Raw genomic sequence first — 13,503 nt, 5'->3', positions numbered from 1 at the left:
CCCCAAAACCGTATCAGCCCCAGAGGTTATTGTTAAGGAAGAAGCTGCTGGGGGCTGCTCAGGAAGCTCAACAGATGACCTCAAAGGACGCGAGAAGCAGCAGACCACCACCAGGCACCAGGTCACACAAGACTGCCACCTGCTTCCTCACTTAAAAAAAGGAAGAAAAAGGTAAATATGAGATCTTAAGTTTTTGTGGAGCTTGAAATGTGGTTCCAGTTCCATTTAGCCCTCAGCCAAGCCTAAAAGGGGTGATACAAAACGACGTGATACCAGTGCAAGTTTCATGAAACTTTTTATTCAACAAGTATTTCATTATGATTCTGCCAAGATGATCAAATGAACAGCCAGGCATAAAAAACATGAAATAGTTAAGAGATTTTATTCTAATAGCTTTAATTACAGTGCTTGTTTGTCGAAATGAAAACTGAAAACAAGTATACAAAACAGTTGATTACTAATCGTGTATTGAAAGCAATAAAGGTTTCCACAACACTAAACAAACCAGTTCTGATAGTTCCTCAAGTTAAAGTTTTAACAGCTCCAGCTTCTTCAGTGTTTATCAAAATACAAAAGAAAAAGTAAAGAGGTCTTTTTTTTTTTTCGGATGGCAAATCTGAACCTTGCAGTATGAGGGATGCCAAGGGTTTTCACACATATACAGATATGGGATTGTTCCAAAATGGGATTGAGTACTTCTAGAGTGGAATGACTCTCCTAACTCTCATGCTTTTTTTTGTTTTCCCCTAGACACTATACATAGATGTTTGGTGTTTCTCATGGCAATTCTTACTTAAGTACAGTACTTTCCGACTATAGAGCTTAGGACTAGTACAGGCTGTGCTTTCTGTGGAAAAGTTTGCCTTCTGGAGTGGTTTACACACAAGAAAAGTACAAAACACTTTTTTGACAAATACAACAGGCTAAAAAAATGTGACTTCCAGAAATGATTCAAGTTCAATGGAAGTGGTAAATCTCACCTGAACCCAAAAGTCAGAAGTTTAGGATGAGTCTGTGTGCTCAGCTAAACCAGGTCCGACAAATCTTTTTAACGAGCAGGAACAAACACGAGCACGTCGGATGAGCTACAGAAAGCGCCAGAGATCTGTTAGCTACGAGCTGTGCTTTGACCAGGTGAAGCCAGCCGGGTGTCAAATCGCTGCCTCACCGGTTCAAAAGAATCAAGAGTCACCGCGTCAGAGCTAGAACAGCAGAAGCTATGTCAAACCTTTGTGTGTTCAAGTGTTTTTATACTTTTCCTCGACTATTTAAAAAAGAAAATACAGAATTCAGGTTAAAAACCAGCCACCAAAATGGATCTCACAGATCTCACAACCCAGCCGGGATAGTATTCAGCTCTACTGCACGAGGACCGCTGGCAACCCTTATGGTAATCCACTTAATCCCTTCCAAGTACTAAACAGTGAGTTGATTTTTTACAATAAAAAAGCTGAGTAATATTGCATAGGAGTACCAGAAACTGCCTCATTGGAAACAAAAACTATTTACATTAAATAAGAAACCTAACTGTTTTCAGGCTTGGATTTGCCACATTTACAGCATGATGCAATATATACTGTGACAAAAGAAATGAAAACAGCTTCCGGCACTCGATACCACAAAGTAGCACAGTTTGCCACATTAGAGTAAAGCGAAGGGCGAATAGGAGGAAATAAGAGGGAGGGGTGGAAAAAGAGGGAAGAGGAAGGTTTATGGTTTCATTTCTGGTTTCGGAGCTGATTGGACAACCAGTCCAGTCCTTCATAGAGACCGTCTCCGCTAGTGGCACAGGTTGCCTGGATGTACCAGTTCCTGTGACGAAGAGAATGCAGTCCAAGTTTGTCTGTGATTTCCGCTGCATTCATCGCGTTGGGCAGGTCCTGGGGGGAGGAAGAAGAGTCATTTTCTCTCCTAGCACCAGAGGAGGAACGCCTACCTTCCTAACAGTTTGATCATCAGCTTTAAAGCCATTGAAATAAAAAATCTAAAGCTTCTCAATTCATCTTTCAGAAAAACCCAGAGAAATAAATTTATATTCAAGCTATTTTGCCTATACCAAAGTTTTCAAAGGTTTAAAAACATAACCAAGGGCACTGCTGGCAGCATCACCAAATACTGCCTTCAGAAAACAGAAGCAAACTGGCTGACGCTTGGATCAAGCCCCCGGGCCCTTCTGATCTGCCCCCAGCCTGCTTACAGCTCACGGCCCTTTCATTCACTTTCTTTCCACTCAGGAAGTGTTTTCTGCAACTGCAGTAATGATTTCACCTCAGCTTTTATCACAAGGTGCTCGGCTGAGCGCTGCTTCTGTTTATAGCCCGCCTTTCGTGATCCTAAAAAGGCTCACGCAGGTTTTTCGCCCGTCACATCTGAGCCTGCACAAGCGACGTCGCAGCATGCTCTTCCCTCTCTAAGCTCACTTACAGAAGGCGCCCTGCAGATACGCAGAGAGGAGTTTGAGAGGGTTTGTTGTCTTCTGCAAAGCTGAAGAGACACTTACTGAGCGTATCTATTACACCAAAACCACAAATCTGAGCTCACTCACAGATATATCCCATGTTTTCAGGGTTTCTTACAAAGCCACCCTCCTCGGGCATACCTGTTTGTTAGCAAACACTAATAAAACGGCATCTCTAAGCTCATCTTCTGCCAACATTCTCATGAGCTCTTCTCTGGCCTCGTTCACTCGTTCTCTGTCATTGCTGTCAACCACAAAAATCAGACCTAGGAGCAAGCAAAGAGTGGGAATAAGCACACACCGAATGCTACTGCCAGGGGACACCCGCTGCTGGAGATCAGAGCTAAGTTTTGAAGGAGTAACGCAGAATATACCTGAAAAAGCAGTTTGTATTATTGCAATCTCATGTCTGAAAGCCTGCTGCTGTTGAGAGCTGGTAAAAGCGAGCAGCTCACCGCTTTTGTGTTTTTGGAGCTCGTGTGCTTTATCTACATAACCACTCGATACTTTTCAACGAGTAGCAACTCTTGAAATCCTGTGACAGGGCTCGAACGCACGCGCGCTACAAAGGCAGAGCAGTGAAAGAAGTGACAAGCTCTCGGCTCACGGGGCTGTTGAAGTTTGTAGGAACTGACAAGCAGTAAAGGCTGCTTTGAAGTGCAGGCTGAGAGCAACGATGCTTATAGAAGAAGAGCAGAAATTGTGAGTTCTGATTCTGATGGACAAGATTGGTCTCTGCATTTCCTTCCAGCCCTCTTTAAACAAGCAGGAGCTTAATATAAGAGGCACACAAACACACCCTGTTGTAACCTGTACTCCCCACCACCCCAAGAAGCAGACAAGATTATTATAGCACGGACACTAGAAGCTTTATATCCTGGAAACCCGTGAATTAGGCGTCAGGACTCACCTTGTGTGTTCTGGAAATAATGGCGCCAGAGCGGTCTGATCTTATCCTGGCCGCCGACATCCCACACTGTGAAGCTGATGTTCTTGTATTCTACCGTTTCCACGTTGAAACCTAAAATAGAAATCGTGGCAAAGTCCCGGTTAAACATAGGTGGCCTGTACCTGTTTTATTTACCAAGTCACACTCAATGTCGTTACTAAAAATGTTAACCTTAAGCTTTAGATCTACTTTAAGCAGGCAGTCTCTCAGTGCATCCCTTGTAACATTGGGATGGGGGTTCTCTAGAACTTCTAGAACCACCAGCCCATCACAATGAATGAACTTAACAGCTGGACTGCTACCTGAGCAGCTAAAAAAATGCAGAACAAACTATACTATGTTGAAAAAAAGGCAACTCCAGGCTTCTGAGGAGAACAAATGATGCATGGCTCAGATATTCAGTTCTCAGCTGACTACCCGAGGCCACGGTGTGCCTTGAAGGCATGCAGCCCAACCTGCTGCAGGCCACGAAGGGTCATTCCCCAAGGGACTGAAGGAAAAAACAACAAAACCAGTGTAATCCCCTCCCATGCCGGAAGATTTGGCAGAGATTTGTTCACAGAATGAGATTTAACCATGTTTGTTCTGGCAGTCAGGGCTCAGCACCCGGTCCCTTACATCGGGGTGGCAGTGGGGTAAGGCACTGCTGCAAACAGGACCCAAACCTCAAGGCAAGCCTTTAAATACACGTAAAAGTCTTACCTATAGTTGGGATAGTAGTTACTATTTCACCAAGTTTCAGTTTGTACAAGATAGTAGTCTTTCCTGCAGCATCCAGACCAACCATGAGGATCCGCATTTCTTTTTTGCCAAAGAGGCCTTTGAAGAGGTTTGCGAAAATATTTCCCATGGCTGAGATATGTTTTCACTGGCCAGTGAAGTCTGGAGAAAAGAGACCACAGCATCACTCGTCAGTTACCGACGGCGTGCTCTGAGCAGGGCACAGCCACCAAAATATCCCCAGGCCATACAAACCCTGAGAGATACCCCGACCCGAGCACAGGGTTTGTTCCCCACATGAAGTTTTCAACATGTTCTTCTCTTTTCCCTGTTTAGCTGTGCCTTCTTGGAGGAGGAAACTCCGAGTACAGCTTGGATTCCCTCCTACTCAAACAGTTTCCTTCCTCCCGAACCCTGAGGAAGTGCCCTGTGAGCACAATGTGAGCGCAATTGCTTTCATTAACACCACCGACCTTCTTTACGGAGCAAATCCATGGGTTTTGACACAACTACCAAAATTAAGAAGTCCATTACAAGAGCCAGGTTTAGAAACAGATGCTTCTTTCTTCACTTTGGATCCCAGCATGTCCCGAGTTGGAAGGGACCCCCAAGGACCATCGAGTCCAGCTCCTGGGGCCCCAAGGGAGTACCCCAAAATCAGACCACATATCTGAGCGCCCTCTCCCAACTCTTTTTCTTGCTCACAAGTGATTGATGCCACCAGGATCTCCCCGGCTAGGCGCTGGGGCACTGCCTCACCCTGCCCACACCAAGCCCTTGGGACGGGTCCACCCTTACCACCACTTCTCCACCCCAAACCTTGCTCCTGCAGAGTTGGAACCACCCAGAGCTGTCACTCTGCTCACCCAGGAGGAGAAAATCAGCCTGAAAGCTTTACAGCCAGATGTAGCTGGGACATCACATTTTTCTTGCTGCTTAGTCTAAAAATTCAGATGTAAGTTGAAGAGAAAAAGAGAAAAGACCGAGGCCAACTGAAACCCAGTGCTTGTTGCGTGCTTGAAACAGAATTCTCACTGCAGTGTATCTCACAGCACATCTGCGTGAGACAATTAGATAATATTGAAGTGAGAAGTGCTCTCCAGACCAAAATTTTGCCTTTTTAGCCCTGTGCTGCAGATTTCCCAAGGCTGGCTTCCTCGCTCAGCGCTGGGGAAGGCCCATGGAGTTTGCTGGGACCAGTTTTTAACCCCGAAGTTAAGCCTGTGCCACAAAGCGAGTCACGTGCCTGAGAGCAAAGCAGCCTCGCAGCGAGGTCCAGAGTCCACTCCAAAGTTCCCGACTGACATCAAGCACTGACTCGCTGGAGGAACTCGAGTCACAGATTCGTTTATTTTATGTGACTGAAGTTCAGCGGGATTGAAACTTTAGCACTGAGCTCCTCTCTAACCCAGGCAGGGCAGCTTGCAGATGAAAACCAAGTGAAAAATTTAGAAGTAAAATTTCGGGATTAAACCATTTCCGTCGCATTTCTGAAGCAGCACGGGGAATATTCACCTGCCACATCCATCTGTGGAAGTGATATAAACAGGAAAGTTGAGGAGGAAGCAGAGAAGGCAGCTCTGCCCCAGTCCCTGTTTATCCAAGCCGCTCACACAGAGGCAAACCAACACAACGCCCCTCCTGGGACACGCTCCCTGCCTGAATTTGTCACTTCACACCATGACGAAAAGCTCCTCGAGTTCCTTCCTCTCCTCCTCGAGGACATCCTCAGCCACACCGGCACCAGAACCCGACCTGCAGTCCAGGGCTCTGCTTTTCAGCAGCGTGTCTGCCTCGTTTCAGCCCGTTAGCTGGACCAGGAGAACACACACACACTGAAGATACGGGGAAATTTAAGACCCTGGTAGGTTTACCAAGCGATCCCGTCACTTTTCAGGCATCTTCAAACATTTCCCATCTGTGAAGACCTGCCAAAATGTTATATGCATGCTATATACAAAAATACCTTCTGCTTTTCCTTAAATGTTGCCAATAATTAGTGAACTGATTGTTTTAGAGGCTCAACAAGCCCAATGAGATGCCTGAAATCATAACGAGAAACCTACTGCTTGCGAGCTGCTTACACTTTGTGAGCCCATCTTCAGAAGAGGTCTCCAAGCAGCTGCCAGAGCAGGCAGCCCAGTGCCTGTTACAGCGACGCAGCTCATGGTAAGAGCTTGAATTCGCCTTTATTAATTGCAGAGGGTTGAATAAAAGCTCTGAGGAGTATCTCAAGACCTAAGATCATTCAACATTTAATCTCCTGGAGCAGTTTGCACTTAACCACCCGTTAATGCCTTTCAGGGCTGTTTCATTCAGAGCATCTCTCTCGCGGAGCCACCGCATGATACAGGAAGCGCGGCTGCATTGCCACAACTCTGCTGAATCTCAGTCCTACACCTCTGGAAAAAGTTTTCTGTGGGTTAAATTTCACGAAGCCAGGAGTTGCAACATCCTCTCAACACACCGTAACAAAGTCAGGGCTTATTTTGTTAGGCAAAGGACAGGATAGGAACATTTATCTCTCTCATACGTACCAATGCTTCCCACAGAAGGCTGCCAAAGCAGAATAAATTGCCAGCACAGCGACAAAAGCTGCTTCACGCCATCATTTTGGCACCCTGGTCTCTGTAACTGATAACATCAGCAGCAAGATCAGCCAAGACAAGCTCGATTCTCTGAGGTGCAGAAGGCAAACCACCAAAACCTCCTTATCGAGGACATTTCCATCTTTTTTCAGTGCCCCCTTTCCACAAGAGGCAGCCACGGCATCACAAAGCTGGACCCCCTCACGGCACTGACCCTAAATCCCACCTAAAAACCCAGGCAGTGAAATGGGGACACCACAGGCACAGGGTTACCAAAAAGCTGTCCCCGGGCAGCTTGTAGGGCCGGGGTTTAATGGGCGATGCTGGCTGGCCCTGATGATCTCTGGGGGCTTTTCCAGCCTTACTGATTCTTTCTGGACCTTGTTCTGTTTGCTGAGGGACCCGTGGCAAGGAACGCTGGTGCGCTGACAGCAGCAGCCTGTTTGCCATCCCAAATACGTCTCCATTTCGAGGAGGCTGCTTGCCACTGGGCTAACCATTAACTCCACCTCTAATTGAAAGAAAAAATAACCAAACCCATCTTTCCTAAACTGGGATTAACAAACAGATCACATCACTCACAGGAAAAGAAAATCCAGTTTGTTACTTCACAGAGATTTGAATTTAAAAGCCAGCCAGGTCTTACCAGTTAGCCAGTATCATCTTTTCTGCTTTGTCACATTCTAGAAGATGCTAAAAGCAGCAAGATATTAGACACCAAAAACATCACCAAGGCCACGTGTGAAGGGGAGGTGAGAAAACTTCTTAAAATTCGGGCTGAGCAGCTGTTGCTGGTGTTACACACGAGAACAGGTGAAGAACAGGAACACAGATGAACTCAGCAGCTTGTTCCTTACAACACAGAGTGTGATTTAATCACATGAGAAGCAAGCCAAGAAGGAACAAACCCCTGCTGGAGGTTTAGGATCAAGCTAGGCCCACAGCAGCTCAACCCCGCAGGCACAGGCAGCTATGTACAGCTGGAGTTTTTACATCTGGAGCCATTTCTTTACAGATTTAAATTCTCTGTTGCTCAAAATTTGGGCAAACTGTGATCAATCCCTTTCTGTACACAGCCAGGGTGGCCCCGAAGCCAACTGCTCACCTCCAGTTGTGCCCGGCTATTTTTAGGCGCTGTTTGCTGGCCCTCCACACGTGATGACCCGAGGGAAAAGATGCCCCAGTGTCAACAGGAGCCCTGCTAACGGGGCCTTCACGCTGGGATTTGGCTGGGTTTGGGTTCCTCAAGGCTATTCCCAGGTCATCAGGCACAAGATAGAGGGGTAGCTACCGAGCCTGCGGGGTTCTTTCACCAACAGGGAGTTATCTGGACTCAATATCCCTAAAATAAAGGCAGCCCCGAGAACTTCTCAGAGGTTTTCATTCCTAAAAGGTCCCAATGACCCCATAGCCATACCCGTTAAAACCAAGGGAGTGTTTGAGGGACCTCAACCACTGCAAAGGTTTCCCCCACTGCATATTGGGGGTATTTCTGCCAAGTGTGAAGTGGACCCAACGTCCCCAAGGGGCAGAAATTTGGTGTTTGTCCCTCAGAGGAGCTTAGTGTAGGATACGTACCCTGTAGTGCCATGTAAAATAGAAGTTCAGGGCTTGGAACCGTGCCGCCAGGCAGAGGAACTGCTGAATTTGGCCTCCAAAGGCTTCAACTGATCAGCTAAAGGCGGCCTTTGGGGCGATGACATTTCCTACATGCCACAAGAACTCACTCCTGAAGGACCAGGAGGAGTAAAACAAGAAGTCTGGAGCAAGCCAGAGGTCACAAACCAAACCCATCACCTTAAGCTCACCTGGATATAGGGAACAAGCTACTTCTGTTGCACAGCAAAATCTCCACCTATTTTAAGGAACCATACACGACCCAAAAACACGCAAACCAACACAGAGGAGAAAACATCTGACCTGAAAATTATTTTCTTGAAGGCTCCGCCAGGTGCTGCTCATGGCTTTGGATAAAGCACATCCATCATCTCCCTGCAGACTGCTCAGGGAATAAGGTGGTGCCAGCAGCGTGTTTGTGACACCCCAATTTGATCCTAACCTCACGCTCCCCCAATAAATTGAGGCCGTGCTGCTGGAGGAGGGAGCATCACAAAGCATTTCTCTGCAGGGCTTAAGGCCGAACTGTTCCTGAGTATAAAACCCTTCAGAGCTAAGCCAAACACCCCGTTATTCCTTCCTAGCAGCCGGGCAGTAAGTCAACATTTATATGGGAAATGGCAAGAACTCACAGGAGAGCCCCGGTAATGAAATCGGCTTTCGGTTTGGGGGAAAAAATGTCAAAGCAGAGCCTACACAGCAGGCTGGGTATGAGATCAGCGCCAGCGTGAGAGTTTTAGACGCATTTCATCAGAACTGAAACGTCAGCACAAGCAGCACCACGGTCCTCCAATGTCTGCACGCGCTAGAAAGAAGAAACAAAAACGGATACTTGCAAGCCGAAAGGAAAATATGCTGAATGACACAAAAACCAGCTGCTGTAGTAGGAAGCTGATTCTAAACTTCTTTACTCATCAGTTAATAAAGGGAGGAACAGCAGAGGAGGGTGCGAGCTCTGATACAGGCTCTACGGCACCCCAGCAGCAGAAGTTTTGAAGGATTTCCAGAAGGAATCGAACTGTTCCTTCGAAGAAAAAGTGAACTCGTGCTCACCGACTTCAGCCACTGCAAGGAAATATCGATTCCTGGGAGGGCTGCTGAAACCCGCAAGAATTCTAGCATGAAAGTCCCTCCTGGCACATCCCAGCAGCTTTTATTTCTAATAAAAGCCTTTTCTTATTAAAGAGAGGGCTTTCTTTAAACTGCAGCACTGCAGATTCAGCTGGAATCTGGTATCGGGAGCTTCTCCTTTCACCAATTCAGGTAATTGACAGTTTATCTGATAATTATGCCTTGGTGAGATGTACGAACGCTGCTTGAAGCTGATTTTTAACCTGTGTAATGAGCGCAACCCAACGAGCTGGACGAGGACACCAATCCAGCCCCCACCCTGCTCTCTCTCAGCACCAGTGCAGCGCTTCAGCCCAGTCCCTTGCCAGCTCTGGGTTCTATTTCACCACCAGGCAACCTCCAAAATTGTGCCTCAGCCCCCTGGGGAGCTCCTTCCCCCCAGGTGTTTGCGCTGTAACCCTACTCCGGGCTCCTAAAGGTACAATCCAGCAGCTACGGTGTCCGCCACAAGCTGCTGGAGCAGGAGAGGCTGCTCTGAGCGGGGATGACATCTGCTTGAGTCATTTTGACGCCCGATGCGCTCCCGCAGCGGAGGAGTCGGTGAACTCGGCAAACCACAGGGGCGTAAGAGGTTCAAGCGAGGCAAGTTCCCTCACCCCATCACCCAGCGTCATTACCACAACACACAAAGCAGTCCAGCAGGGTTCTCGGGCACTGCTGGGGCATTTTAAGCATAGGGAACACGCAGCGTCCTACCAGCCTCCCGAATTTTCGTTTCCAAGAACCCCTTTCTGTATCTGTACGATTACCAGGACTTGTTTCGACAAGCTGATTACAAAATCCAGGAACAAAAGCCAAGAAGCAATCCTCTAGTTCAGCTGGAGTTCCTTTTTTCCCTCCCCTACATAAAGGCTTCAAATCAGGAGCAAAAAATAGCAATAAGCACGCCGCCGAGCGACCTTGAGCAAAAACTCTGACTCGATTCCTTTGCCTGAAAAATAAGGTTAATGGGATATGCTGCAAGGGGGTTTTGTCGGCCTCCCTGCTTGCAAAACAAAGTTCAAAGTATTAGATAAACAGTTCCCATCTTTGCTATTGACCAAGCTGTATTTCCAAACAAGCCCTCTGGATACAACCCTAATCAACCTGTGGAATTTGCTTTGGCAGGAGCCTCGCAGCACAGCAGCAAGGTCAATGTCAAACGCAACATTTGGGCAGTTTTTATGACCTGCCGGGGCTTTGTCACGCTGCAATGGGGCAAATGATGAACGAGGTTCCCGTTCCTTGCCTCTCCCTTTGTCGGACGGAGGCTGTCAGCCCCAAGCATCACATTTACTACTTACAGAGACATAATATGGTGGTTTTAGAGTATAATATCATTGCGCTGGGAGCTGCTGTGCCATGGAAGAGCCATCTCCCAAACCTCCAAGCCCAAGTGCTGGACGTGCACCACTTTCATGTGGTGGTGGCCAGCCCCTCGCAGCACAAACTCCCTCGGCCGAGCTTCCCCCGAGCTTCATCCACCCACCCACCCCCCTCCTCTCCCCGGCCCCACCTCTCCGAGGCCCCTCCGAGGAAGAGGAAGGGGAGGCAAAGCTCCTTCGGGCGGGGCCGGAATGCGGGAGCGTGGGGCAGGCAGGCCGGCCCGGTTAATCCCTCCGGTAGGGGGAGCGGCGAGGCGGTTCCCCCTTCCCTTCGGCTCCCCGGAGAGAAAAAGAAGGGGAAAAAAAAAGAGAAAAAGGAAGAAAAAGGAGGAAAAAGGGAGTGGGAGGAGGAGGGGGAAGGAGCCCCCCAATGGCCGGGGGGCAGCTCCGGGCTCTGCCCCGCCGCTCCCCGGGCCCAACCCCGAGGCCTGACTGCGGAACCTGGAGCCGGAGCCGTGAGGGAAGCGGGGCAGAGCGGCCGGGAGCGGCCCCGCCGAAGCCGTGAGGGAACGCGGGGAGCGCGGCCTGAGGCGGCCCCGCCGCCCCCCCTCAGCGCCCAGGCCTCAGGCGCCTCAGGCCCCCCTCAGGCCGCAACCCCCGTGCGGGCGGGCGGCGGCTGAGGTGAGGAAAAGAGGGGGAAAAAGGGAAGGGAAAGGAAGCCGGGAAGGGCTCGGGGACCCACCGGGGAAGGCCGGCGCTGCCGCGGGCGCTGCGCTCGCTGTCCCCGGGCCGTGCCGCTCGGAGCCGCCCGCCCTGCGCCGCTCGCCGCCCAGGCACACAAGATGGCGGCGCTCGGCGGCCACGTCAGTGCCAGCCCCGCGCGGGGCACGATGGGAAAAAGGCGGGCGGGGAGGGGAAGGAGGAGGGGCTTGGGGTGTGGACACGCCCACTCGATGGCACGCCCATATATGGGTGGGGTGGACACGCCCACTTTTTTGGCCACGCCCCTTTTCGGGGCCGGGGGGGAATGGGGGAAAAAGGGGGGAAATGGGGGAAGGGAAGGGAAAGGGGGGAAAGGGGAAAAAAGGGGAAAAAGGGGAGGAAGGGGGAAAAAGGGGAAGAGGAGGAAAATGTGGGGAAAGGGGGAAAAAAGGGGGAAAAGGGGGAAAAGAGGGGAATAGGGGGGAAGAGGGGAAAAGGGGAAAAAGGAGGGAAATGGGGGAAAAGAGGGGAAAAGGGGGGAAGGGGGAAAAAAGCGGAGAAATGGGGAAAAGGGGGGAAATGGGGAAGAAGGGCAACGAGGGAAAAGGGGGAGGAAGAGGGGAAAAGAGGAACAAGGGGGGAAAAGGGGGGAAAGGGGAAGAGGGGGAAAACGTGGGAAAAGGGGAAAAAGGTGGAAAAGGGGGGGAAAGGGGAAATAAAGGGGAAGGGGGGAAAGGGGAGGAAAGAGGGGAAAAGGGGGCAAACGTGGGAAAAGGGGGGAAACTTGGGAAAAGGGGAAAAAAGATGGAAAAGGGGAAAAAAGATGGAAATGGGGGAAAAGGAGGGAATGGGGGAAAAAGGGGGAGAAATGGGGAAAAGGGGGGAAATGGGGAAGAAGGGGAACAAGGGAAAAGGGGGGGAAGAGGGGAAAGGGGGAAAAAGGGGGGGAAAGGGGAAGAGGGGAAAAAGGTGGAAAAGGAGGAAAAAGATGGAAAAGGGAGGAAAGGGGAAAAAAGGGGGAAGGGGGAACAGGGGAAAAGTGGGGAGAAAGGGGGCAAACTTGGGACAAGGGGGAAAAAGGTGGAAAAGGCGGGGAAAGGAGGGAAATGGGGAAAAGAGGAAAAGGGAAGAAAGGGAGAAAGGGGAGAAAATGTGGAAAAAGGGGAAAAGGAGAAAAGGGGGGAAAAAGTGGGAAAGGGGGAAAAAGGGGAAGAGGGTGAAAACATGGCAAAAGGGGGAAAATTGTGGAAAAGGGGAAAAAGGAGAGAAAGGAAGGAAAAGGGGAAGAAAGAAAAAAAGGGGGAAGAGGATAAAGGGAGAAGTGGGGAGAAGGGAGAAAACGGGGAAAAGGGGGGAAAGAGGGAAAAAAGGGGAAAAGGGGAAGAGGTGGAAAATGTGGTAAGAGGGGGAGTAAGGGGGGAAAAGGCAAAAAAGGAGGGGAAAAAGGGAAAAGGGAAAAGGAAAAAGGAAAAAAGAAAAAGGGGGGAAAGGGGAAAAAAGGGGAGAAATGGGGAAAAGGGGAGAAAATGGGGAAAAAGGGGGAAGGGGGAAATTGGAAAAAGGAGGGGAAGGGGGGAAAAGGGGAACAGGGGAAATGTGTGAAAAGAAAAAAGGTGGAAAAGGGAAAAGAAGAGGGAAAGGAGGGAAAAGGGGGGAAGGGCGAAAAAAGGAAAAATGGAGGAAAATGGGGGAAAAAGAAGAAAAGGGGAAAAAGGGGGAAAGGGGAAAAGGGAGAAAATGTGTAAAAGTGGGGGAAAATGGAGGAAAAAGGGGAAAAGAAGAAAAAAAAGGGAAAAGGAAAAAGGGGGAAAGAGTAGAAAGGGGGGTAAGGAGGAAAAGGGGCAAAATTAGGGGAAAAGGAAGCCTTGCCCTCATCTTCTGCTGCTCAGGGATGCGCCTGAGGCTTGGGCACGTACCTGAAAGCTGCCCTTGCGCCCCGCCATGGGGGCTAAAAAGGAAAAAAAATTAAAATTTTTGGTTTAACAATACAAAAGCTCGGAGGTTGGCGTAGCAAATGCACGCGGTAACGTCAGG

General features: G+C 49.3%; 1 protein-coding gene across 1 annotated transcript; it reads right to left on the bottom strand.

The window, feature by feature from the left end:
* Nucleotides 1–363: 363 nt before the first annotated feature.
* ARF1 (ADP ribosylation factor 1) lies at nt 364–11,614 on the bottom strand. The gene is made up of 5 exons (XM_032181918.1): nt 11,510–11,614; nt 4,110–4,289; nt 3,369–3,479; nt 2,600–2,724; nt 364–1,880 (listed from the first exon to the last, which is right to left on the bottom strand). Exons 2-5 carry the CDS (start codon nt 4,255–4,257, stop codon nt 1,719–1,721), a joined length of 546 nt encoding a protein of 181 aa, XP_032037809.1. The 5' UTR covers nt 4,258–4,289; nt 11,510–11,614; the 3' UTR covers nt 364–1,718.
* Between the last annotated feature and the right edge of the window lie 1,889 nt (nt 11,615–13,503).

The sequence above is a fragment of the Aythya fuligula genome, chromosome 2 (assembly GCF_009819795.1).
Source record: "Aythya fuligula isolate bAytFul2 chromosome 2, bAytFul2.pri, whole genome shotgun sequence".
In the NCBI taxonomy this organism is placed as follows: Eukaryota; Metazoa; Chordata; class Aves; order Anseriformes; family Anatidae; genus Aythya; species Aythya fuligula.
The sequence above is the reverse complement of the archived record's forward strand: the minus strand, read 5'-3'. Positions and strand labels throughout refer to the sequence as shown.